The sequence below is a fragment of the Corvus hawaiiensis genome, unplaced genomic scaffold (genome assembly GCF_020740725.1).
Source record: "Corvus hawaiiensis isolate bCorHaw1 unplaced genomic scaffold, bCorHaw1.pri.cur scaffold_32_ctg1, whole genome shotgun sequence".
In the NCBI taxonomy this organism is placed as follows: domain Eukaryota; kingdom Metazoa; phylum Chordata; class Aves; order Passeriformes; family Corvidae; genus Corvus; species Corvus hawaiiensis.
In genome coordinates this window covers 410,982-435,856 of record NW_025963366.1, presented here as the reverse complement: position 1 = coordinate 435,856, position 24,875 = coordinate 410,982, and the positions used below count along the sequence as shown (strand labels likewise).

The 24,875-nt window shown below is 55.3% G+C and overlaps 2 protein-coding genes and 2 long non-coding RNA genes across 4 annotated transcripts in view; 2 read left to right on the top strand and 2 right to left on the bottom strand.

The window, feature by feature from the left end:
- Nucleotides 1–24,875, top strand: part of LOC125320969 (zinc finger protein 208-like) — a 430,705-nt gene that overhangs the window by 305,721 nt on the left and 100,109 nt on the right. The window lies entirely within an intron of this gene.
- LOC125321009 (zinc finger protein 271-like) overlaps nt 1–24,875 on the bottom strand; it is an 80,898-nt gene that overhangs the window by 45,855 nt on the left and 10,168 nt on the right. Inside the window, exon 6 of the mRNA XM_048293444.1 lies at nt 9,540–10,023. Coding sequence (XP_048149401.1) covers nt 9,540–10,023 — 484 coding nt within the window. The remainder of the gene's footprint in view (nt 1–9,539; nt 10,024–24,875) is intronic.
- Nucleotides 17,084–18,607, bottom strand: LOC125321014. The gene is made up of 5 exons (XR_007201390.1): nt 18,559–18,607; nt 17,946–17,981; nt 17,782–17,820; nt 17,316–17,384; nt 17,084–17,224 (listed from the first exon to the last, which is right to left on the bottom strand). It is a non-coding gene; the product is annotated as an uncharacterized LOC125321014 (long non-coding RNA).
- LOC125321024 lies at nt 23,897–24,488 on the top strand. Its single transcript, XR_007201401.1, has 2 exons — nt 23,897–23,934; nt 24,349–24,488. It is a non-coding gene; the product is annotated as an uncharacterized LOC125321024 (long non-coding RNA).

Sequence of the window (24,875 nt, the reverse complement as noted above, 5' to 3'; positions counted from 1 at the left end):
TGGGAGCTCAGACCAGGAGCACCCAGGCTAGGGATGGATAAGGGGCACCTGGCAGAGGCGGGAGGAATCCCCCATTTCAGGGAGGTTGTGGGGTGCAAGGGGAGCAGCTGAGTCCCCTCCCAGATCCAGGGCTACAAACTGGGGACAAGATGCCTCAAGTGCCTCAGCTGAATCGTTTCCCTCAGCACTTGGCCCGGCAAGTCTCTGGCTGCAGCACAACCTGTGCAGGAGACTTTCCAATGGGAAGACAAAAGGAAGGAATTGGTCCTTCCCTCTCCCTCAGCCTTCCTCCTTGTGCTGATCTTCTTGTCATCTCTTAGCAAAACCAACCAAAAGTCATCTGCAGTGAGGTGTTTCCGAGGGTCCGTTCCCAAACAGGGCCACAGGAGGATTTTCTGCCAGGGCAGAAGTGAGACCTGTGGGATTTGGTCAGACAGTTTAAAACATGACCATTTCTAAATGCTGGAAATCCAGAGGCTACAAAAAGGAAGTCTGCAGTTGGAATGGGCCATTATTCTCCCTCTTCCCGCTGCTCAGCTGGCCAAGCCCAACTCCAGAGGAGCAGATCATGGAAAGCAGAGCTGCAGGGAGTGTTGGAGACTCATTCCCAGAGAGAGAGGGAGAAAGAGTGAAATAGGGACAAGAATTCCAATTGTTTTCTTGATCACAACCACCACAAACAGCTCTGTACTCAGTGTGCAACATCCCGATGCTGAGGCACACTCCTGGTTTTTCACCACAAATTGCATCATTTTGGAAACTGTCCCTGGATTAGAACAAAACCACAGGCCAAAAATTGACTCCGTTTGCTTCCTACATCAGAAATCATTAAACCTCTACCAAGATGCGTTTCCCTGCAGCAGAAAAGGCCACTTGATTCCTTTTGTGCTGACTTTCTCCTGAGTTCACGACTTCAGATCAACTGAAAGTGTCCCGCTACCACCAAAGGTGGCCGCCAACAACCAGGATCCAACCCCCGAGTCACCATCAAACGCGCTGGAGCCGCGCCTTCCGCAGCCCAGCATCAATTCCTGCTGCTGCCCCCTGCTCTGGGTCAGCCTGACGGGCATGGTTCTGGTGTGTGGGGCCGGCTCCCACAGGACACAGCGCTCAGACCCGCTCTGTGTCCCGCAGCTTGGGCATCTCAGGTGCTGCTCCACAGCTGCGGGGCCATTTCCCACTCTTTTTCCACCAAGGTTCCACCGCTGCTGCACTGAATCACAGAATCCCAGAATTAACCAGCTTGGAAAAGATCTGTGAGATCATCCAACACCACCTTGTCACCAGACCATGGCAGCGAGTGCCACATCCAGTCTTTCCTTAAATACCTCCAGGGACGGCGACTCCACCACCTCCCTGGGCAGCCCATTCCAATGCCCAATCACCCTTGCTGTGAAGAAACTCTTTCTAATCTCCAGCCTAAACCTCCTCTGCTGCAGCTCAAGGCTGTGTCCTCTTGTCCTGTCTCTGGTCCCTGGGAGAAGAGACCGAGCCCCACCTGGCTGCCCCCTCCTGTCAGGGAGTTGTAGAGAGTGAGAAGGTCCCCCCTGAGCCTCCTCTTCTCCAGGATAAACAACCCCAGCTCCCTCAGCTGCTGCTCACGGGACTTGCATTCCACCACTGTTCCACTGTTGCTCCGTGGCTGCTGCTGCTGCTGCTGTTCCAGCGCAGCTGCAAAACCTCCCCTGGTGCTGCTCCCACTCCAGTGCTGCTCGTCTGTGACACTGCGGGGCCTCCTGGAACCGTGGGGACATTGTGACACCGCGGGGACACATGGAAGCAAAGGAACCCTGTGCCACTCCAGGATCTTGTGGAATCCACAGGCCCTGGGGCACTGTGGGGCCTCATGGAACCAAGGATCCATTGTGATCCCTGAGGGCCTCGTGGTTCCCAGGGATCCTTTGTGACACTGTGGGGCCTCATGGAACCAAAGAGACCCTGGGACAATGTGAGACCTGATGGCAGAAAGGGGGGAACCTGTGACAATGTGGGGCCTCATGGAGCCAAGGCGACCCTGACACAATGTGGGACCTCGCAGCAGAAAGGGGACTCTGTAACAATGTGGGGCCTCGTGGAACCAAGGACCATTGTGACCCCACAAGGGCTCATGGCACCAGAGGGATCCTGTGACACCGGGGGACCTCGTGGCCCAAAGGAGAACCTGTGACACTGTGGGGCCTCAGGGAATCAAGGGGTCTCAGAGACACAGTGGGGGCTCCTGGTTCTCAGTCTCTTCTGACACTTGTCTCCATCTACACAGAAGCCAAACAGGGCAGCCTGAGCCTCTGCATCCAGAATATTCCCGTCTCCATGGCAGGATGCTCCTGCTCCCAGTGGTGCTGTGTGTTCCCTCTGCTCCCTGGGGGAATTGCATCCTACAAGAGACACAGCGACCACTCCGGTACCCGACACCACAGGGCAGGGCCTCCTTCTGGGTGGCAGCAGAGACATCTTTCACTCCATCAGAATGCTCAGAGCCCCGTCCAATGTGGTCTGGAATGTTTCCAGGCACGGGGCATCCAGCAGCTCGCTGGCAAATCTGTGCCAGTGCTTCACCACTCTCAGCATCAAGAATTTTCCCTTATCTCTGCTCTGAACCCACTCTCTTTCAGTTGAAAACAATCTCCCCTTGTCCCCCTGACAAAGGCCCTCCGGAAACATTTCTCCACATGTTTCCGAGGAGGTGCTTTGAAGTCTGAAAGGTCACACTGGGGTGTCCCCACAGCCTTTTCTGCTCCAGGCTGAACAGGTCCAACTGTCCCAGCCTGTCTCTGTCACAGAGCTGCCCCAGCCCTCCGAGCATCTTGGTGGCCTCCTCTGGAAGTGCTCCACGAGCTCCGAGTCTTTCCTGTGCTGAGGACCCTCTTGTCAATTGTTTTTACAGAAGACGCAGTCGCTAGGAGAGGGGAAACTCATCCTTCCTGAAATGCTGGCACAAGAGCAGGGACAGTTTCTGCAGGGCTGAGACACAGCCCCGAGGGAGGCAGGGACATTCCCATGGCGTCCCTGCAGCTGGGGGCCAATCTGCCGGCACTGGGAGCCTCTGTGTGTGTCCAGCTCATTCTCCCACGGCCGTTGGCACGTGGTCAGCAGCCGTCCAATGCCATCCCCCTGATTGGCACTGATCTCCAAGGCAGCCTGGAGCCCTCCTGGGCCAATGTTCCCTAATTAGGACCCTGTGGACACTTCCTCAATTCTTGTCCAAACCAACTTCAGCACACCAATGACGTCACAGCACTTGTCCATGAGGTCAAGAATCCCCCATGGGGGCACTCTGCTCTCTCCTCCATGGGGCACAAAGCAGCAACACTCCCAAGGAAAATCTTCTCCCATGGGCCCTGCGGCTCCTTGGGAAGTTCCAGAGCAAAGAGTCAAGGCAGGTGCCTGAAATGCTTTCCCAGCATGCCCACAACACATCTCAAACGGATCCACAGTGTCCCTGGGAAAGAGAGAAGCAGAACCCTTCACTAATGCCAGGACATCCAACAGGAATCACAGCCATGAACAGCTCTCAGAAACCACTTCTCAGTGGACTTTAACAGCTTGGAAGCCCAAGGAGTCTGAATGTCTTCCTGGTGCCTTGGGCCCTGGGCAAACAGGGCTTATCAGAGATGCTGGCAGGGGACCATCATCCCTCCTCCTCCCAGGACACCTCTCTTTGCCCAATTAGCTCCGAGTGGCTGCCTGGGGACAAGCCCCTCTTTTTCCACTTCCCCTTGGATGGGCACATCCGACTCAGGTCCAGCGCTGGCCTGGGCCCAGGGCCAGGGAACTGCAGAGACCCTCTGTGTGGACAAGGGCCTTTGGGGACCTGCAGCAAATTGCATCCAGGCACAGTGCTGGAGTTTGAGCCTTACTGGGGATGGGGTCCCTGGCACCCTGCATGTGGAGCAGCTGTGCAGAGCTGGAGCCAGGTGCTCTGTGTGGGCACGGTGGCTGTGGGTGGGACAGGGGGAGGGTCAGGGCAGGACATTTTCCCCTCTGAACTCTGCTCTGGGGCTGGAGGTGGAACTGTTTTGGGGCCTGTGAGGAAAGGGAATGGAGTGGTCCAGCTGTGGGAAGAAGCACACCTGAGCCATTTCCCAAGCCTCAGCCTTGTCTTGGGGTGATCAACATTGCCCAGTGCTCCCCAGTGTCTCCAGTGACTGCAGATCCCAATCAGCTGCCTACCCTTGACTCAAAGTCCTCCCACATTCCTGTTTTCCCTGATTCCAGGGTCCTGGAAGAGGGGTCAGTGCCCAGCCCTATTTTCTCAAAGTGCCTGAGTGGGAATAGGGGCAACTGTGCTGGGACCCAAGAGAGTTTGGGATGGGCTCAGCTCTGGGCTGTCCCACAGGGAAAGCTCTGGGAGGGAAGGGGCAGCAGGAGATGGGGGATCTGGCTGTGGGGGCTGCAGGAGGATGGATTGTGGTGGAGTGGGCGCTGTTCTCACATTGGGATCCAGCTGCCTTTGGCTCCCTGCCCTGCAGGCTGAGAGTTGCCCCTGGCAGCTGGCAGATCCCCTGTCCTGGCAAAGACAGGGATGCAGGATGGCTCTGCAGGACAGCGCTGGGCACCCCTGGCTGCACCTCCACCTTCACACCCTGCAGCCATCCCTGGGAGAGGAGGCATTTGGGCTTTTCACAGGGAGAGGGCTGCATTGGAGGGGATCCTATGGATGTCACCCCAAGACAGGAGACCTCTCAACTCTCCTGACACAACATTTCTGGGTTTCATTTTCTGTCATCCCCTGATCTTATCTCTGCTTCCTGGAGATTTTCCTCCTGGACTTGTTTGCCTGGGCCTGATCTGTCCCTGCCACCACTCACAGACCCCAAATCTCTGTGCACTCTCCTTGACCCTGCAGGAACCTGCCTCATTGCAGGGCACTGGCTGGGGGCAGTTTCTGTTTGTGGGTTGGAAAAACAACAGGCCAAACTAAGACTGATCACTAAAAGTAAGACTTCAGATGTCTCAGGGACTTGTCAAAATTCATAATACCATTTATATATATATCCCCTCCCTGCCATTCCCCAGTAGAACGAAACTGAAAACAAAGTCTCAGGAAATGTCCTCATTTTTATCAAAATCCTTGGCTTGGAAATACTCTGGGACAGATCACAAACCCTCAGCATTGTCAGAGCTTCATGTCTGACCTCCCCTGCACTCGAGATGTTCTGAGCTGTACTCACAGAATCTGTAGGCATTGGGATGTTCCAGCTTCAGGAGATCCCTCCAGGAGCTGCAGCTGCCTTGTCCTGCAGCCAGAGGCTTCCTGAGTCAAGAGCTGGCAATGATTCTGCTCCAGCAACTTCTCAGCACCTTTGCAGCCTTGGCTGAGTTTAAGCCCTGTGTGCCTCTGTGCTGTGCCCGGGCTGGCTGCAGGCCCAGGAGCTGCTCCTGGCCACAGCTGTCTCTCTGCAGCGCTGCCGCTTGCCAGGAGCCGCCTCTGTGCCAGGAGCCCGGCCCAGCTCAGCAGCACAGCCACAGCACAAGGACTCTGATGACCCTCTTGGGGCTTGGTGCTGAGGCCCTGAACATCAGTCCCTGAGAGGGAGCTGAAGCAATCTCTCAAGAATTCAAAGTCAATATCAATCTCCAGAGTTTCCTGAAGTTTTAATGGGTCCCACTGAGGAAGACTGAGGATGAGAAAGTGTCCCCAGGTTCCAGTTAGAGCAGAACACTGGAGGCAGTGGTGGCAGGTGAGGACAAGCAAGGAAAGGTGTCTGTGCGGCTGAGGAAACCTGGATGTGTTCCATGACTCCAAAGGGCCATGGCCTGAGCCCCAGCCCCTGGCAAGGCAGATCCTGTCCCTCCCTCAGTGCGCAGGGCTCTTGCCGGGGCACTGGGATGTGGGGATGTGCAGTGCCAAGGGCAGCACCATGGGGTGGCCCCTGCCAGGCCGCTGAGCAGGGACAAGGAGGCCCTGAGGCCCCAGGGCTGCAAGGGTCACTTGTCTCCTGCTGGCCTCAGGGCCAGGGACAGCAGCCGTGGCCAAAGTGCTGCACAAGTTGGCTCTGTCAGGGCCCTGCAGCTGCTGCCCATCCCTCTGCCCTCTGCAGCCCAGGCTGTCCCACGCTGTCCCTGCCCTGCGCCTCTGTCCCTGCAGGCTGTCCTCTTCCCGCCGGCTGCCCCACCTTGCCGGCCCCTTCCTTTGCTGGCAGCTCTGCGTCCTGCCTGCCTCTGCCTGGGCACACAAAGCCTTGGGCTGCTCCAGACTCCTTCTGGGGGACGTGTTGCAGCACAGCACTTCCCTGGGAGGGAAAGACCTTTCTCCTGGTGTCCAGTCTGGAGCTGCCCAGCTGCCCTTGGTGCCATTATTTCTTTGTCAGGCTGTTTTATACAACGAAGAAAAGCTCCTCCATCTTTGAAACCTCCCTTCAAGCCCTCCCAGGCTACTTCTCTTCTGTCCTCAGTCTCCACAGAACTGAGCCCAGGGCCCTCAGCTTCCACCTGCTGGTTTTGTGATGAGGCCTCCGAAGCCCGTCTTGGGAGATTTTTGGGTTCTCTCTAAGGTCTTTGAAAATGGAAACATAGTGATCGAGGTCCAAGATAAATGGAGTGTTATTTTTTCCCAAACCTTGCAGTGACAGAACAAGGGGCAATAGCTTTAAACTGAATGAGGGGGAATTTAGATTTGATCTAAGGAGGGAATATTTGACAGTGAGAGTGGCACAGAACTGCAGCTGTGCAAGGCAGAGAACGATGCTCCATCCCAAAATTCTTCAAGGTCAGGAGGTTTGTGCCAACCCCTCCACTCCCCAAGGATGGAATTCCTGTTGTGGGGGTTCTCTGATGTGCTGCGTGACCTCACAAAGCTTCTGGCCAGAATGTCTGCTGGGGGCCAGCCAGGCTGCTGCAATGGCAGTGACCTCACAGCCATCACCATTCCAGCCCTGTCCCCTGGGCCTGGCTCTCCCCTTTCCTCTCTCCTGGTCTTGTCTCTGCAGGGATGAGTGGTTTTGTGATGAACACCTTGTCCCCAAGATATTCCTGAGACCAATCATTTGTCAGTCAGGCCCATGTCACAGCAGTGACCTCATTTTCAACTCGCTCAACTCCTCATCTCTGCTGGAGCCCACATTGAGCAGCCAAAGCCAGCCCCTGCTCTGGCCTTTCCCTCTGCCCTGCCCCAGGGCCTGACAGAGCCAGGCGGCCGCAGGTGACCTTGAGGTTGTGCAGGGCTCAGGCACAGGGGCTGTGCCAGACTCAGTGCTGAGCTCACACTCTGTGGGGTGGAGCAGAGCCCAGCCAGAAGTCACCCCCTGAAGCAGCAGCTCTGCCGTGCTGGCCACTGGGCCGGCTTGGCCAGGGAGGCTTCTGGCCATGCCCTGCAAGGAGCTGCTGCTGCCAAGGTGCCTTTGGTGTCTCAGGCTCTCCCTGGCACAGCTCCCACTCCGGCACTCTGCACTGAGGCCTTCAATGTCTTGGGCTGGCCTGGGGCTTCTCCTGCAGCAGGGTCTGCCCTGGTCATGGCACAGGAAAGGCAGTTCCTGCTGGAGCAGGAGGCTCTGCCTGGAATGGGCTCAAACAGCTCCAACAAGGCCCTGTTTGCAGAGCCCCCAGTGGGGAATGCAGAAGGGAGGTCCCGCTGCTTTTGGGGTGAAGAATGCAGAACCCAGCCTGACTCCTCCATTTCAAAGTTCAACATCATGAGAGGGAGCTGCAGCTGTGGCAGAGCTGGTAAAATCCCTGGAGAAAGGAACAACCAACCAAGTGACGCCACTGAGAGCTTCTCCAGAGCTGTGGAGTTGGCACAGCCTGGGCACATCTGACTGACAGGGCAGCACGTCAGACTAGAAAAGCCCCGTCCCAAATTTTAATGGCAATGTCTTCTGACATTTCCCTTCTTGGGGGTGGTGGAGATCCCTCCCTGGAGTGGGGACACTCCTCAAGGTCACTGCTCAAGGCCGAGTCACAGACATTTGCCTACGGTCATTGATCTGGGTGAGTGACATCAATCTCTGCTTAAGGACTGGTTTTGCTTTAATACAAGTGCTTCAAAATTGCGTCCTAGAGCACTAGATTGTAATAGTTGTTACAGCTCCTATACTGTGCAGTAAATAATTCTGATTAAGATCTTTTTCTCTAATCATGAGGGTAATCAATTAGATCTGTATTTATATAAATAGATCTGATTTGCTATTACTCATCCCGTGGGACAATTTACATAAAGCTTCAATTCCACCTGTCTAATCCTTGCCAAAAAAACCATAAACCCTTGCCAAAATCTGGGGCTGGGATTGGATCCGGCCGTTCCCAGGCTCCCCTCACTGAAGGAGTTTAGAAAGCCTGGGGGTCCTGGAGGGATTTGGGGATCTATGGGGAGTGTTTGGGGGTCCCTTCTGCACCTCATGACCCAATGGCAGCTTCTCTAATAAACTTTGCCTGAAACTCCCACTCTGCCCATGACAGGCACGCTGTGAGTGTCTGTGACATCCCGGCTCTAGGGCAGCCTGGGGACTCCTGGATGTCACCATGGAACCCCTGTGAGTGTCCGTCACCTCACGGTTCTTTAGGAGCACGGGGATTTCACCACTGGACTCCTGCCACTGACTGCGACATCCCGGCTCCTTGTCAGCATACAGACACGTCTGTTGTCACCATGGAGCCCCTGTGAGTATGTGTGAGCTCATGGCCCTTTGGAAGAAGACACCCTTTGCATTTCACATGAAGCCCCTGTGACCGGGTCTTTAGCAGCCCAGAGACCCCTGAGATGTTACTGTGGAGCCCCTGCGCTTGTCTGTGAGCTCTCAGCTTCTGAGCAGGCTGAAGACAACTGTGATGTCACCGTGGAGTCCCCGTGGCTGTGTGCGACTAATGCATCTTTAGGAGCCTAGAGACCCCTGGGATATCACCGTGGAGCCTCTGTCACTGCCAGTGACCTCGTGGCTCTTTAGCAGCCTGGAGACACTTGGAATGTCACCGTGGAGCCCTTGTGAGTACCTGTGACAGATCAATGCCCCAGCAACATGAAGTCCCCTGGGATGTCACCATGCAATGGCTTTGACTGCCTCTGAGCCCACGGCTTTTTATCATCCCAGGAAAAGCCTGGGATGTCACCACGGAACCCCTTTGACTGCTTGTGCCGTGGTTTAGGAATGATATTCCCCCATTTCATGCTCCTACTAAAACCGTGGCGCCTCTCACTCCCCTACTGCCTCCCATGGAAAGCACAAAAGACAAAGATCCTGGGCTGGGATAAGAACAATTTACTGGGAACAGCAATGAGATAAGGAACAAACAGGAAGGGCAACAATATTGATAACAGAAGGGATAAGACAAAGAAGTTACTTACAGGGAAAACTGCAACACCACCAACCCTGCCCCTGTGTTCACCCAGGTGCCTGTGGAAAACCAGAATAAGGAGATCACCATCCAGGTGTCTTCCCAACGTGGATCACCAGGAATGTGGGTCACCAGCTCTCTTTGCAAAGTGGGTCCTCTGATGGAGGATGATGATGGGGCAGCAGACAAAGCTTTTCCTGCAGTTGGGGCGGTCCCAGGGCTTCCCTTACCGGTGGCTCTGCCGGTGATTAGTCAAGTAAGAACTCCGAGTGAAGCTCTTCCCACACTCAGGACACTTGTAGGGCCTCTCCCCAGTGTGGATGCGCTGATGGGGGACGAGGCTAGAGTTGCGGCAGAAGCCCTTCCCACAGTCGGGGCAGCGGAAGGGCCTCTCGTCTGTGTGAATCCGCTGATGCAGGAGGAGTTTGGAGCTGTCCCGACACCTCTTGCCACACTCGGGACACTCGTAGGGCTTCTCCCCGGTGTGGATCCTCTGGTGGTGAATCAGGGCCAAGCTCCTGCTGAACCTCTTCCCACATTCCCCACACTTGTAGGGCCGTTCCCCTGTGTGGGTCATCTGGTGGCGGATCAGGCTGGAGCTGACATTGAAGTCCTTCCCACATTCCAAGCACTTGTAGGGCCGTTCCCCGGTATGGATCCTCTCGTGGCGGATCAGGTGGGACCTCCAGCGGAAGCTCTTCCCACATTCACCACACTCATAGGGCTTCTCCGTATCATGAAGCTGCTCATGGACCACTAGGTCCGAGCTCTGGCTGGAGCTCCAGCTGCCATCCCGGCACAGGGTGGGTCTTTCCTCCTTGGAGCACCCTGGCCTGGGTTTGGAGCCCCTCTTTGTATGGCATCTTTGGGGCTTTTCCTTCCCGTTGCATTCTTGTGACGTGGAGCCACTCAAAACGACCTCTTCCACAAGACTCTGTCGGGGGAATTTGCCCTTCCTGGTCTCCATCCTCAGCTCATTGTCTGGGGGAGGAAGAACAAAGAGAGGATGGGATTTGCTTCCATGTCAGAGGGAAGGGGAAGGAGATCCCCTAGTTCATCCTTGGCAGGATGGCGTCGGCAGCAGGGTTGTCCTGCAGCCAGGGGTGATGCTGGGCTGAGAGATGGAGCAGAAGAGAGGGGGAAAGGGGCAGTGACTTCTGCCTCACCTGTCTGGCTGTCCTGGGGCATCTTCCTCTTCCTCACAGCTTTCTCCTCCATCCGGCCAAGGTTTGGGAATGGGAACTCCTGCAATGGGGAAAAACAAGGTGTGAGCGCATTGGGTTGGGCGTTCCTCCTGCCCAAGTCCATCTCTAGAAGTCACCGGGCCTCTGGTGTCCATAAAAACCTCCAAAACACCAAGATTCAGTTCAAAAGAAGCCTCCTGCGAGTTCCCCCTCTCTGGTCCCTCTACTTTGAGCTTCTGGGGGCTCCCTCGTGTCCCTGCTGCTGGGGGTCCTGAATGTATTGGGTTTCCCCCATCTGCTTGGTCCCCACCCACCCCAGGCTGCCTGGCGTCCCTGGAATTCCAAGGCTCCCCCCACTTTGGTCTCCAAACTTGGAGATCCTTTGTGTCCCTCTTCTCTGGCATCCCCTCACTTAGGAATGCTGGGGGGCTTTGGGAGTCCTGGGGTCCCTTCTCCCCTTATTCTCGGCTTCAAGGTGCCAGAGCTTCAAGGCATCCCCCCTTTCCCACTTCAGGGTCCTGGCAATCCTTGAGGTCCCCCCTCTCTGAGGTCCCCGCTTCAGGGTGCAGGCAATCACAGGGTTCACCCTCTCCACATTCCCTCTCCTCCAGATTGCCGGCGTTCCCCCAGTCCCGATATTGTTCCTCTCTGCTCTCCTCCCTCTGCAGGTCCCAAGGTGCCCCTGCTCTGGCTCTTCTGGGGGGTCCCACAACCCCCTGGCTCTGGGCTGAAAGCAGCAGTGCCTGACCCAGGAAGGCCAACTCTCACTGTGGGGTCGGGACCTGGCATCCCCCCGCTCACCTTGGGGGCTCTGCTGGCAGCAGCTACCAGGACTGCCAGAAAAACCCTTCCTGGGGACACCCCAGCATCCCCCAGAGGATCTTTTTGCCTCAGCTTTGGAGTCCTGCAAGCTCCAAACAGCCCCTCCCAAAAAACACTGTGCTGCTTTTAAGGGAAACTGGCAGGAGAAATGAACCCGCCTCAACCACCTCAAGAGAGATTTCCGGTCGGGCTCACAATTCATTAAAGAGATTACAATAAACACAGCAATCAAGAGAAAACGGGTTTTAAGCCACAAAGACTGAGTACAACCTGGCACCGTGCTGGTCAGAGTGATGGTGGAGATCCTACCACGTGGTGGTCACAGTCTTGTCAAAAGTGCTGGTCCTGTGGAAGTTCTGCTCCTCCTCTGGATCCCTTGAGCAGCAGTGGTTTCCTAGTTCCCCCAAGCCAGGTTTTATATGCTCAGGTTCAGGTGGAAATGCTCAGTACCTCCCCCAGGTCAGGGAGGTTCACAATGGAATGATGTCACTCTCTGAGTCACAGGATATTTTGGGAGTCCTTGATTGTCTAAGTCCTTGCAGCTGCCCATTCTGCTGGTGGATAATGACCAATTAGCAGAGAAGTCCCCTCAGGCTGGATGTGACTGCTGGTTGTTGTGGGTTTGTTTTTCTTTTCAGGAATTTTGTCCCATCTGAAAGGAAGAGGCAGTGAAGGCAGGGGGTTGCCCAGGAGACAATTAGGGGCAATTAGGAAACAAAAGAAATGGCCACGCCTCCTCACATACCATGGTGATGGCTCAGCCAGAGAAACCAGAGTTTGGAAGTGGTGGCTGGGGAGTGAGCTCTCTGGCTGGGGGGTTGGTTCTCAGCAATGGCAGAGATCCCATGAGAGGTTGGGGGCAAACCGAGACTTTGCTGATGTGTGGGGTCTGGGCTCTGCCCCCTTTGCTCGGCAATCGGAGGCACAGCGGTCACCTGTGGTGCTCGCAGTGGGTGCCTGTCCTTACCAAGATGGGGCTGCACTGTGCCTTGCTCTTGGCGTCTGCCCCCTTGTTTTACTGCTTCTCCTGGCTGCCAACACCAACTGCTGCTCAATCAGATCTGCTGCCTTCACCACTTCTGCCAGCTGCCGGTGAGTGACGCTGAGGTCCAGTGCTGCCTGATCGGACCTGCCTGCCTTTGCTGTTTGCTGCCCGCTGCCGGGGTTGGTGCTGAGACACATTGCTGTCCCGTGAGGCTGCAAAAGGAGAGCTGTCCCCTGTGCCCTCTTGCCCCAGCTGCCACTGCCAGCTGGAGAGGCTGCTGCGTGGAGTTACCGAGGAAGCTGCCGCTGCTGCATCGCGTGAGCAAGAATGCTGAGAAGCGTGGAAGAAAGCTGATTACACAGGATCTGAAAACAGGAAAGGCGTCCTGTTTGTCAGGCTGCAAGCCTTCAGAAAAGAATGACAAACTGTCAAGACAACAGATTTATTAGGGGACTGTAACTGGTTTTTGAGCGAGCAGCTAAAACAGTTTCTCACACTCAAAAGTATGAACGCTCTCTAACTTTACAATAAACCCGATTCACTTACACCTACCTTGTGTCTCTTGCATCCATACATCACAATACCCAACCCGTCATCCTTCATGCTCAAGTACAAGATGGCATCACAGGTACCTGCAGGTAAGTGCAGCCATTCCTTGAGGGTTGATCAAACTTTTAGGTCAAGGGCCTCGAGGAACCCTGCTTTCAGTTCTGAATGGTCAGCCAGGTAGGTCACTTGAGGGATGGTATATGTTTTTGGGCTATCCATTTTTTGATTCCTAGAGTTTGAAGAGGGACTTTACCAATTCACTGTAACCAGAATGTGAGTTTTGTAGATAGGATGCATTTTGCTACACCAATCCAAGGGTCAATCTGCAGGCCCAGATCTTTTTCAGAGTCACCGGGGCCAGTCATGTTCAGGACTGTGCCGGTGATGGTCCAAGCAGTGCAGTTGTTGATGCTAGAAGAGTCCTTTGTTTGCTTGATGGAAAAGCCGTGGCACTCTTCCCCTTGTGTTTTGAGACCGGGGAGATTGCAGAAGGTCTCTAATATCTTGATGTTCTGCTTCATGTTTTCCCAGGAATCGCTCAATAAGACCAGATCGTCTGCAAATGCCATCGCTGTGACGCTGTTCATTCCCCAGTGGTACCCTCTGCCACTCTCTTCCAGCTTGCAAAAGGCAACATTGGGTTGCCCTGTTTGACTCACACCTGGATCTGGATGTGGTCTCTCTGTGTTTTCTTTGTGGTGATGTATGTACGGATGTTCTCATACATATTGCTCACCAAGCTGATGACATGAGGCTCCACTTCCCTTTGCTGCAGACCATGTAGGATGTGCTGGTGGCTGATGGTGTCAAAAGCCTTAGTGATGTCCACAAATACAACCCCCAGCGGTTTGTGATATTTTTTGGCAGACCGAATTACTGTTTGCAGGAGTTTCACATTTTCAGAGCATCCTGCCATTCTTATAAAGCCTCTTTGCCTTGGGTTGAGGGAGCATGCTTTAGTCGACCTTGCTGTTAATATTCTGGAGAACAGTCTTAACAGGATGGAGCCAATCATGATGGGTCTCCAGTTATTAATGTCTTGGAAATGTTCTGGTTTGGTTGACTTTGGTGTTAATACAGTCCTGCATCCCCTCACCATGTCCGAGATTTTACCTGATGTTAACCAAAGGTTGAATATCTCCATGGTCTGGGAAAACTCAGGGTCTGTCTTCTTGAGGTCCTTTAGGGTAATCCCGTCTGGACCAGGAGCTCAGCTTTTGCTCATCTCCTGCACGTTCTTCTCATTTTCTTTGGCTGTAATTAAGTCCCTGGAAGCGCTATTGTCAGCTTTCCCATTGAATTTGCAAGTTCCCAAGGCTCTTAAACTTTCCAGGTGTTTCCCATCTGTCTTTAAATGCCACACAAATTTCACTGGGTAGAATTTTGCAGGACAGGCATTCAATGTCATGCAGAGTAATCTTGGCTGATTTCCCCCAATCTAGATGGAATAGGTGCTGGAAGTGCACCTCTCCTGATTGCTCTCTTAGTCAGCCACTTCTGGCAAGGTCTTCAGGAGTTTTCTTCCTGGGTCCCTGCTTTGTTCTTATCTCGGGCTGCTGTTCTTATCTCGGGCTGATGTTCTTATCTGGCTTATCATATTGATGCATCTGAAGCAGCCCTGGGCTGACTCATTGACCAGTGATGTCATCTGCTGGCCATTAAGTACCTGCTTGAATGCCCATGGGAAGGAGTTGAGTTTCCCAGCTGAAGGACTTTGACTGAAAGTTCTCTGATAATGGGCCCGCAGCTGCCCTTCCCTCTGCTGGTTGATGTTCTCAGCTGTTCCTCCTCATTATCTGGCCAATGACTCATCCCAGCTGCTGTTCCCATGCCCACAGCTGGTTCCCTGGGCAGCAATCTCCTCTTATCACTCCTCTGCTTCCCTGTCTTGGACAGAATGTGTTTGGCAATGAGTTTACTGATGGTTTTGTTTCCCCAAAACTGAGCCTTCAACCTTATCAGCAGATGCTCTTCCTCCTTAGACCAACACCTTTTGTGGGCGAAACATGGATTTAAAAGAAACATAAAGAGTTTAGTTATAGGCTAGCTGTGTTGCAATTAGTTAGAAGAGGAAGGAATTTGGGCCCAGCTAGAGTTAATTAAAATGGTTAAGAGAGCTGGACCTGAAACAGTTTTCAAGATGTTAGGAATTGCTTATGGAATAATTGCTGATCTGTCATTTGTATGTTTGCTTAGCTGTGCTTAGAATGAGGAACAGAAACATTGATAAGTTGGTCTGGGGAACAAGGGCAATTACCAGTTTCCTCCCTCTGTGGGAACCTATTCAAAAGTCACGCAAGAGGAAACTTAGAGATGTGGGTGGGGATGTTGCTGGCAGGTTGTGCTCCAGCTCAGGAGGCAATGTTTCCAATGTTCCTTCCCTCTCCTTGCTGCTTTTTCCCCCGTTGTTTAGTACAAAAAGTCTCGGGAGACAGCTGTCTTCTCCCACACTTGGTTGAGTTTTAAGATGTTCTTACACCTCCCATAGCCTGGGAAAACCCTCCCAAACCGTGGAAAAACAAACACACTCCTTAGTGTCAAACACACCCGATGTGTAAAACTCCAGTGTCAGCAGTTCAAATGCATTTTCTGCTAAGTTAGGGAGGCCAGATGGTAAATTTAGAGAGCACAGGTAGGCCCTGTTTTTACACAAGGAATCTAGATTAAAAGTTTTAGATGCCAGGTCCACCCAATCAAAATGGGAAGTTTGGGTGCCGGTCAATGCCTGGTACAGGCGTATCGATGGACACATTTTAGAGATCCGGATAGTTAAAGTGTCCAAAATTTTAGGAGAGGAGGAATAAGATCGGCAGTAGACCTCTCAATAAATTACCGGATCTTGCCAGGCACCAATCCCTGGGCCGGAATTCGGGTAAAAAGCTGCACGGTCCTTACATAAAATTTGTTCAACTGTTTAGCAGGAGATTGTTGACTGGAGATTCCAATGATACCATGCCGGGGCAGAAGTCGGCTTCATTACACTTCAAAGGGCATACAGTGGTACCATGAGGAGGAGAGACCTTTGCAGCAGTGCCCACTTCGTAACAGGTATCTCCTCAGAAGATGGTAGTTACGCTGGCCGCTTACTCGCGCTTCATTGAATTTCTTCACTTTGACATTCAGAGCACTGGGCAGAAATCACATGGTGTCAACACCCGCCTCGGGCCTTCGCGATGCTTTGTTTTAATTAAACAGTCGGATTCCCCTGGTCCACACCAGTTCTAAGCTGGCTGCTTTCTGATGTAGGAAGCAAATAGAGTCAATTTTTGGCCTGTGGTTTTGTTGTAATCCAGGGACAGTTTCCAAAATGATGCAATTTGTGGTGAAAAACCAGGAACGTGCCTCAGCATCGGGATGTTACACACTGAGTACAGAGCTGTTTGTGGTGGTTGTGATCAAGAAAACAATTGGAATTCTTGTCCCTACTTCACTCTTTCTCCCTCTCTCTCTGGGAATGAGTCTCCAACACTCCCTGCAGCTCTGCTTTCCATGATCTGCTCCTCTGGAGTTGGGCTTGGCCAGCTGAGCAGCGGGAAGCAGGAGGATAATGGACCATTCCAACTGCAGACTTCCTTTTTGTAGCCTCTGGATTTCCAGCATTTAGAAATGGTCATGTTTTAAACATTCTGACCAAATCCCACAGGTCTCACTTCTGCCCTGGCAGAAAATCCTCCTGTGGCCCTGTTTGGGAACGGACCCTCGGAAACACCTCACTGCAGATGACTTTTGGTTGGTTTTGCTAAGAGATGACAAGAAGATCAGCACAAGGAGGAAGGCTGAGGGAGAGGGAAGGACCAATTCCTTCCTTTTGTCTTCCCATTGGAAAGTCTCCTACAGAGGTTGTGCTGCAGCCAGAGACTTGCCGGGCCAAGTGCTGAGGGAAACGATTCAGCTGAGGCATTTGAGGCATCTTGTCCCCAGTTTGTAGCCCTGGATCTGGGAGGGGACTCAGCTGCCCCCCCTGCACCCCACAACCCCCCTGAAATGGGGGATTCCTCCCGCCTCTGCCAGGTGCCCCTTATCCATCCCTAGCCTGGGTGCTCCTGGTCTGAGCTCCCATGGTCATTCCTGGTGGTGGGGAGCAGGAGGGAGGAGTTCAGAGCAAACCTGGGAGGTGCCAGCAGGCTCAGAGATGTGTGGAGGTGACAGTGAGACAGTGACGGGATGTGCAGATGGTCACGGGGACAGGACAACACCTCGGGGATCAACTTCTTGGAGATTTGGGGGAATTTCCTTTGGAAAACACGCCCGGACACAGACACACGGACACAGAGCGTAGCTTTGCCAAAAGGGTGTATTGATTAGTCAGGGGCAAATGGCCCTGGGCCCAAAGGGTTCAGGGGATTCCTCCAGGGATGATCATCTCCTCATTCCACTAGTAGGGAAAAGGACACGGTTGTCCCCACAACTTGCAATCCTGAAAGACATTCGCAGAAGGTGACCTCTGGTGCCCACTGGGACATGAGAGGGGCCTTGGCCCCAGCCGTCTCCCTGCAGGCACTGCTCACCTAGGCATCCAGAGAGGCAGCCAGGCGCTTCACCCGCAGAAGAGCCTCCAGCTTTTTACGCAGAGCAGGCTGGGGACAAAGGCAGCGTTAGAGACACACTGGGGGCATTGGGCTGCACTGGGAGGAAAAGGGAAAGCAAAGGGGTCCTTGGGGAAGGGGCCTGCGGGCAGCAATGGGGTGCAGGAGCTGCTGTGCTCCTGCCCAGAGGCAGTGGGGTCCTGGCCAAGAGGCACAGCTGGGGCAGGGGCTGCGGCCTGGGCCTTGCAGAGGGTGTTGGGGGGCCTGGGATGGGAATGCAACAGGGGCCCTGGGCAAGGGGTTCCCTGGGAAGGATCCGTGGGGCAGGGGAGGTGTCTGGGGTGTCAGCAGGGCTGCACTGGGCTGTGCTGGGGCAGCATGGGATGGCCTGGGGTGTGGTGGCCGTGCGAGGGGAGGGTCTGACACCGGCAGAACTCCTGGTACCCACCTGAGGTGTCTTCAGGATGTCGACATTGACTACATCCACCTGCAGAGAGACCAGGAGATCTCGCTGGTCACTGGGATGTCCCCAGTGCCAGCAAGGGATGGGAGGAACCAAAGTGCCCCCCAATTACCAGAGGGGATGCCCTCCAGTCCCAGCCCCCCACTCACCTCCTGGAGATCATCTTGGGTTCCTTCCAGGAGTGCCTGGGAAAGGACAACAAAGGCTTGGTCTGGATTGGACCTTGTGGGGCTGAGGGGGGAACACGGGTGCAGGGAGCAGGGCGGAGGCAAAGGGATGGGAATTCAGGGCCTCCAAGGAGATCTGTTTGGAGCTGGGGGAGACCCAAAGACACTGACCTGGGGTAAATTGAGGAGCCAAGGGACGTGGCTGGGGCCGTGGAAGGGGCACGGTGTAAGGTACAGGGCAGGAGAAAGGAATTATGGTGTAGGGACATGGGAGTGCAAGGGAGGGGCTTGGTGGGGAAAGAAGAACGGGGATGGGCAAGGACAAAAGCGACAGGACTGAGAGAGGGTTTGGGAGCTGGGGGTGAGTCCAGGAATGGTATCAGGAGACAGCGCTGCAGTGGCCAGGAAGAAAGGCAAAGGACTGGGGGGGGCATGGAAGGAAAGGGCTTGGGAATGGTCAGTGGGAGGGCATTTGGGGAGGCTGGCTAGGACATAGAGGAGAGAGCCGGGAGGAAATTCCTGAAGGGACACCAAAAGGGTGGGATGAGAGGCCAGAAAGGGCAGGGTGTGGGGACCTGTTTGGCTGGTGCCTCACCTTGGCCTGTGCCGGGAGGCACAGCAGGATGGAGAAGAGCAGGGTCACGCTGAGCACAGCCACCTTCATCTTCCTCTCGCACTGGGCAGCGCTGGCTGAGGCTGCGCCGGGCCAGGAGCACCTTTATCCCTGCCGGGACTCCTCGCTGCACCCTCCCCGACAGCCCCCAGGCCAAAGCCCGGCTTGGCACAGCCCCCAGCCCTGGCCACAAGCCCGGCCCTGGCACAGAGTCCATCCCACCTGCGGCACGCATCCAGCCCTCTTGCCTGGCATCCCTCCAGCTTCCTGCACGGGGCAGCTGCCCCTGGAATGGCCCAGGCACCTGCGGGGGCCAAGGCCCTGGGGGGGGTAGGGAGCCAAAGGCAGCTGGGGACCCTGTGGGGACAACCCCCACTCCACCACAATCCATCCTCCTGCAGCCCCCACAGCCAGATCCCCCATCTCCCGCTGCCCCTTCCCTCCCAGAGCTTTCCCTGTGGGACACCCCAGAGCTGAGCCCAGTCCCAGACCCAATATGTGGGAGAAGAACAGTGTCATGGGCAATGTGATCAACCCCATAACTGGGATCTCCAGTCACTAGAGACACTGGGGAGCACTGGGGAGCACTGGGGGTGGTGATCAGCTGCATACAATGCTGAGGCTTGGGGAATTACTCAGGTGTGGCACTTCCTAAATTCACACCACCTCGTTTTCTTGCATTGCAGGCCTCAAACCAGTCCCATCTCCAGCCCCAGAGCAGAGTCCAGAGGGGAAGATGCCCTACCCAGACCCTCACACTGTCACACCTGGGCACACCAGAGCACCTGGGGCCCGCTCTGCACAGCTGCCCCACACATGTGTGCTTCCAGGACCCCATCTGTGGGATATGCCCAGCTGTACTACCCATCCCCAACAAGGCTCAGACGCCAGCACTGTCCCTGCCTGGGACATGCCCACAGCTCCCCAAGGCCCTTGTTCCCACAGAGGGTCTCTGCAATGTCCTGGCCCTGGGCCCAGGCCAGCGCTGGACCTGAGCAGGAAGTGCCCATCCAAGGGGAAGTGGAGAAAGAGGAGCTTGTCCCCAGGCAGCCACTTGGAGCTAATTGGGCAAAGAGAGGTGTCCTGGGAGGAGGAGGGATGGTGGTCCCCTGCCAGCATCTCTGATAAGCCCTGTTTGCCCAGGGCCCAAGGCACCATGAAGACATTCAGACATCTTGGCCTTCCTAGGCATGTGCAGCTCCTTGGGCAAGTTCCAGAGCAAAGAGTCAAGGCAGGCGCCTGAAATGCTTTCCCAGCTGGCCCACAACACATCTCAGATGGACCCACAGTGTCCCTGGGAAAGAGAGAAGCAGAACCCTTCACTAATGCCCTGGAATGTCAAACAGGAATCACAGCCAGGGACAGCTCTTGGGAATCACTTCCCTGTGGGTTTTTCCTTCTTGGTGATGCCATGATGATTTTTTGCCTTTTTTATCTATACCTTTTACATACCCTTTTATATAGCTTTTATGTGTCCTCAGTGCTTTTAGCATGCATACTTGTAGTTCCTTAAGCCTGATAATTTAGCATAGTCCTAATATTCCGTTAAGCCAGGAGAACAAACATCTTGGAAGCCTCACACTTAGGGCCAGAAAGTCCTATGCTATCCTGAGAAACCAAGGTCCTCCCTAGAACATATTCTGCAAACTAAGATAGGGCCATCCAGGGCGGAATTCCTCGGGATGGGGGGATATCACACTATTAATTTAAGCTTCTCATTGGGGAATCTTTGATAGATATGCTAATTTGCAAGGTCTATAAATTGTACACACGATCCATCGTGTGTGGGCATTTTGGGTGCATTTCCATGTGCATTTTGGTGCATTCCACCTGGACGAAGTCATGCACCTTAAGATCCTTAAATAAATACCAAGGTAAAAAGCCTTTTTCCCTTAAACCGTGTTTGGTTCTTAATTTTAAGACCAGGGAAAGGCAACATTGGAAGCTGGGACAGGCATCTGGATCCACCTGAGAACAAAGCAAGAGACACTGGGAATCTTTGAGCCTCAGGCAAGGCTCCCATGGGCTTCAGAACCCAAAGCAGATTTTTACCCACAGCCTTTGATTTGCAGCTTGGGTGTCCTCAAAAGATTTCTCCTCACACCTTTCTAGGCAGATCACTAAACCAGAGCAGGATTTTCCTGTCCCAGGGGCTGCTCGATGGTTTTGGAAGTGGATGGGTCTGGGAAGCACAGCTGGAAGGAATGTGGCACATCTCAGACAGAGGAGGAGTTTGCAGAGGAACCGTGGGAGCCTGTTGGAAGCTCGGGGGCTCATTGGGAGAGACCAGATCCCTCTCAAGAAACGGGACACCCGTGTTCCGGCCAGCCTGGGAAGGAGGACTTGAAACTGGCAACGACAGGGGAAGGGCAGAGTTCCAGAGAGCACCCAGACAGCAAGACAAGGATCCCATGGGGATAATTCAGGAAAGGAAGGCAGCCCAGGAAATGGCCACAAGACAGGTCAAGGGGGTGTCCTCTTGCATCCCTCCTGGGATACAGACACTCTCCAATGCCTCGCTGAAGGGCCTGGATCCCAAATCATGAGGGATGGGAAGAAAACCCAGAGACTGAGAGATGTGCGGTTGTGAGACTTGGATGTCTCCAAGAGATGGAGGGATGGCTCCATGGTTGCAGTGCTCTTGGGAATGGCTCCAGGGGTTTCAGAAAAGCAGGACAGGAAGGGGAGTGGTGGAGTTGCCATTTTTGAAGGGTAAGTTCAGCCCTCAGGAATCTCTGACCCAGGAGAGCAGGGAGAAGGAATGGTGAAACAAAGACATTCCCATGGCTCTGCCTTCCTGTGTCCCCAGCTCTGCCCCCCTCTACAGGCTCTCCCTGCTGCCAGGCCTGCAGGGAGCCCAGGCTTCCAGGCTGCCTTCAGCTCCTCTATGCACAGACTTCCCCTCAACCCAAAATGTCTGAATGTCTTCCTGGTGCCTCGGGCCCTGGGCAAACAGGGCTTATCAGAGATGCTGGCAGGGGACCATCATCCCTCCTCCTCCCAGGACACCTCTCTTTGCCCAATTAGCTCCAAGTGGCTGCCTGGGGACAAGCTCCTCTTTCTCCACTTCCCTTTGGATGGGCACTTCCTGCTCAGGTCCAGCGCTGGCCTGGGCCCAGGGCCAGGGAACTGCAGAGACCCTCTGTGGGGACAAGGGACTTGGGGAGCTGTGGGCATGTCCCAGGCAGGGACAGTGCTGGCGTCTGAGCCTTGTTGGGGATGGGTATTACAGGTGGGCATATCCCACAGATGGGGTCCTGGAAGCACACATGTGTGGGGCAGCTGTGCAGAGCGGGCCCCAGGTGCTCTGGTGTGCCCAGGTGTGACAGTGTGAGGGTCTGGGTAGGGCATCTTCCCCTCTGGACTCTGCTCTGGGGCTGGAGATGGGACTGGTTTGAGGCCTGCAATGCAAGAAAACGAGGTGGTGTGAATTTAGGAAGTGCCACACCTGAGTAATTCCCCAAGCCTCAGCATTGTATGCAGCTGATCACCACCCCCAGTGCTCCCTAGTGCTCCCCAGTGCTCCCCAGTGTCTCCAGTGACTGGAGATCCCAGTTATGGGGTTGATCACATTGCCCATGACACTGTTCTTCTCCCACATATTGGGTCTGGGACTGGGCTCAGCTCTGGGGTGTCCCACAGGGAAAGCTCTGGGAGGGAAGGGGCAGCGGGAGATGGGGGATCTGGCTGTGGGGGCTGCAGGAGGATGGATTGTGGTGGAGTGGGGGTTGTCCCCACAGGGTCCCCAGCTGCCTTTGGCTCCCTACCCCCCCCAGGGCCTTGGCCCCCGCAGGTGCCTGGGCCATTCCAGGGGCAGCTGCCCCGTGCAGGAAGCTGGAGGGATGCCAGGCAAGGGGGCTGGATGCGTGCCGCAGGTGGGATGGACTCTGTGCCAGGGCCGGGCTTGTGGCCAGGGCTGGGGGCTGTGCCAAGCCGGGCTTTGGCCTGGGGGCTGTCGGGGAGGGTGCAGCGAGGAGTCCCGGCAGGGATAAAGGTGCTCCTGGCCCGGTGCAGCCTCAGCCAGCGCTGCCCAGTGCGAGAGGAAGATGAAGGTGGCTGTGCTCAGCGTGGCCCTGCTCTTCTCCATCCTGCTGTGCCTCCCGGCACAGGCCAAGGTGAGGCACCAGCCAAACAGGTCCCCACACCCTGCCTTTTCTGGCCTCTCATCCCACCCTTTTGGTGTCCCTTCAGGAATTTCCTCCCGGCTCTCTCCTCTATGTCCTAGCCAGCCTCCCCAAACGCCCTCCCACTGACCATTCCCAAGCCCTTTCCTTCCATGCCCCCCCCAGTCCTTTGCCTTTCTTCCTGGCCACTGCAGCGCTGTCTCCTGATACCATTCCTGGACTCACCCCCAGCTCCCAAACCCTCTCTCAGTCCTGTCGCTTTTGTCCTTGCCCATCCCCGTTCTTCTTTCCCCACCAAGCCCCTCCCTTGCACTCCCATGTCCCTACACCACAATTCCTTTCTCCTGCCCTGTACCTTACACCGTGCCCCTTCCACGGCCCCAGCCACGTCCCTTGGCTCCTCAATTTACCCCAGGTCAGTGTCTTTGGGTCTCCCCCAGCTCCAAACAGATCTCCTTGGAGGCCCTGAATTCCCATCCCTTTGCCTCCGCCCTGCTCCCTGCACCCGTGTTCCCCCCTCAGCCCCACAAGGTCCAATCCAGACCAAGCCTTTGTTGTCCTTTCCCAGGCACTCCTGGAAGGAACCCAAGATGATCTCCAGGAGGTGAGTGGGGGGCTGGGACTGGAGGGCATCCCCTCTGGTAATTGGGGGGCACTTTGGTTCCTCCCATCCCTTGCTGGCACTGGGGACATCCCAGTGACCAGCGAGATCTCCTGGTCTCTCTGCAGGTGGATGTAGACAATGTCGACATCCTGAAGACACCTTAAGTGGGTACCAGGAGTTCTGCCGGTGTCAGACCCTCCCCTCGCACGGCCACCACACCCCAGGCCATCCCATGCTGCCCCAGCACAGCCCAGTGCAGCCCTGCTGACACCCCAGACACCTCCCCTGCCCCACGGATCCTTCCCAGGGAACCCCTTGCCCAGGGCCCCTGTTGCATTCCCATCCCAGGCCCCCCAGCACCCTCTGCAAGGCCCAGGCCACAGCCCCTGCCCCAGCTGTGCCTCTTGGCCAGGACCCCACTGCCTCTGGGCAGGAGCACAGCAGCTCCTGCACCCCATTGCTGCCCGCAGGCCCCTTCCCCAAGGACCCCTTTGCTTTCCCTTTTCCTCCCAGTGCAGCCCAATGCCCCCAGTGTGTCTCTAACGCTGCCTTTGTCCCCAGCCTGCTCTGGATGAAAAGCTGGAGGCTCTTCTGCAGCAGAAGCGCCTGGCTGCTGCTCTACATGGATAGGTGAGCAACACTCGGGGGTCTCGTGGCCCCAGAGGGTCCTGGGGGTTTCTGGAGGGATCCCAGAACCTGCTGGGTGTTGCCAGAACTTGGGGACGGCAAAGGGACATGGTGGGGGGTTGTCCCAGATCCGTGTCCCAAGTGTGCTGGACAGAGCGGCCCCTAAGTCTTTCCTTGTCACTGGGGAGCTGTTGGGAACCCGACAGTCCCCATGTGGGCAGCAGGATTACCTGGAGATTTTGGGGCATCCTGGGGCTTGGGGGGGTCTTGGGGTTCTGTGGATCTGAGGAGCAAAATCCTGTCCTGGGTCTATCCAGGGCTCCAATTCCCTTCTCCTTCATGACAGGCATGGGGACGAGGACCCTCTCCCATCCCATTGGACACAGGGGGATCACATTTTGATGTCTGTGTTTTTAGATTGAACCAGGTGGGGAAAACCATGTCCTGTCCCCCTCCCGTGGAATGAGGAGATGATGATCATCCCTGGAGGAATCGCCTGATCCCCTGTGAGCCCTGGGCCTTTTTCCTCAAATGGCCAATAAACCCCTTCAGCAAATTTACACTCCGTGTCCATGTGTCTGTGTCCGGGCGTGTTTTCCAAAGGAAATTCCCCCAAATCTCCAAGAAGTTGATCCCCGAGGTGTTGTCCTGGCCCCCTAACCATCTGCACATCCCATCACTGTCTCACTGTCACCTCCACACATCTCTGAGCCTGCTGGCACCTCCCAGGTTTGCTCTGAACTCCTCCCTCCTGCTCCCCACCACCAGGAATGACCATGGGAGCTCAGACTAGGAGCACCCAGGCTAGGGATGGATAAGGGGCACCTGGCAGAGGCAGGAGGAATCCCCCATTTCAGGGGGATTGTGGGGTGCAGGGGGAGCAGCTGAGTCCCCTCCCAGATCCAGGGCTACAAACTGGGGACAAGATGCCTCAAGTGCCTCAG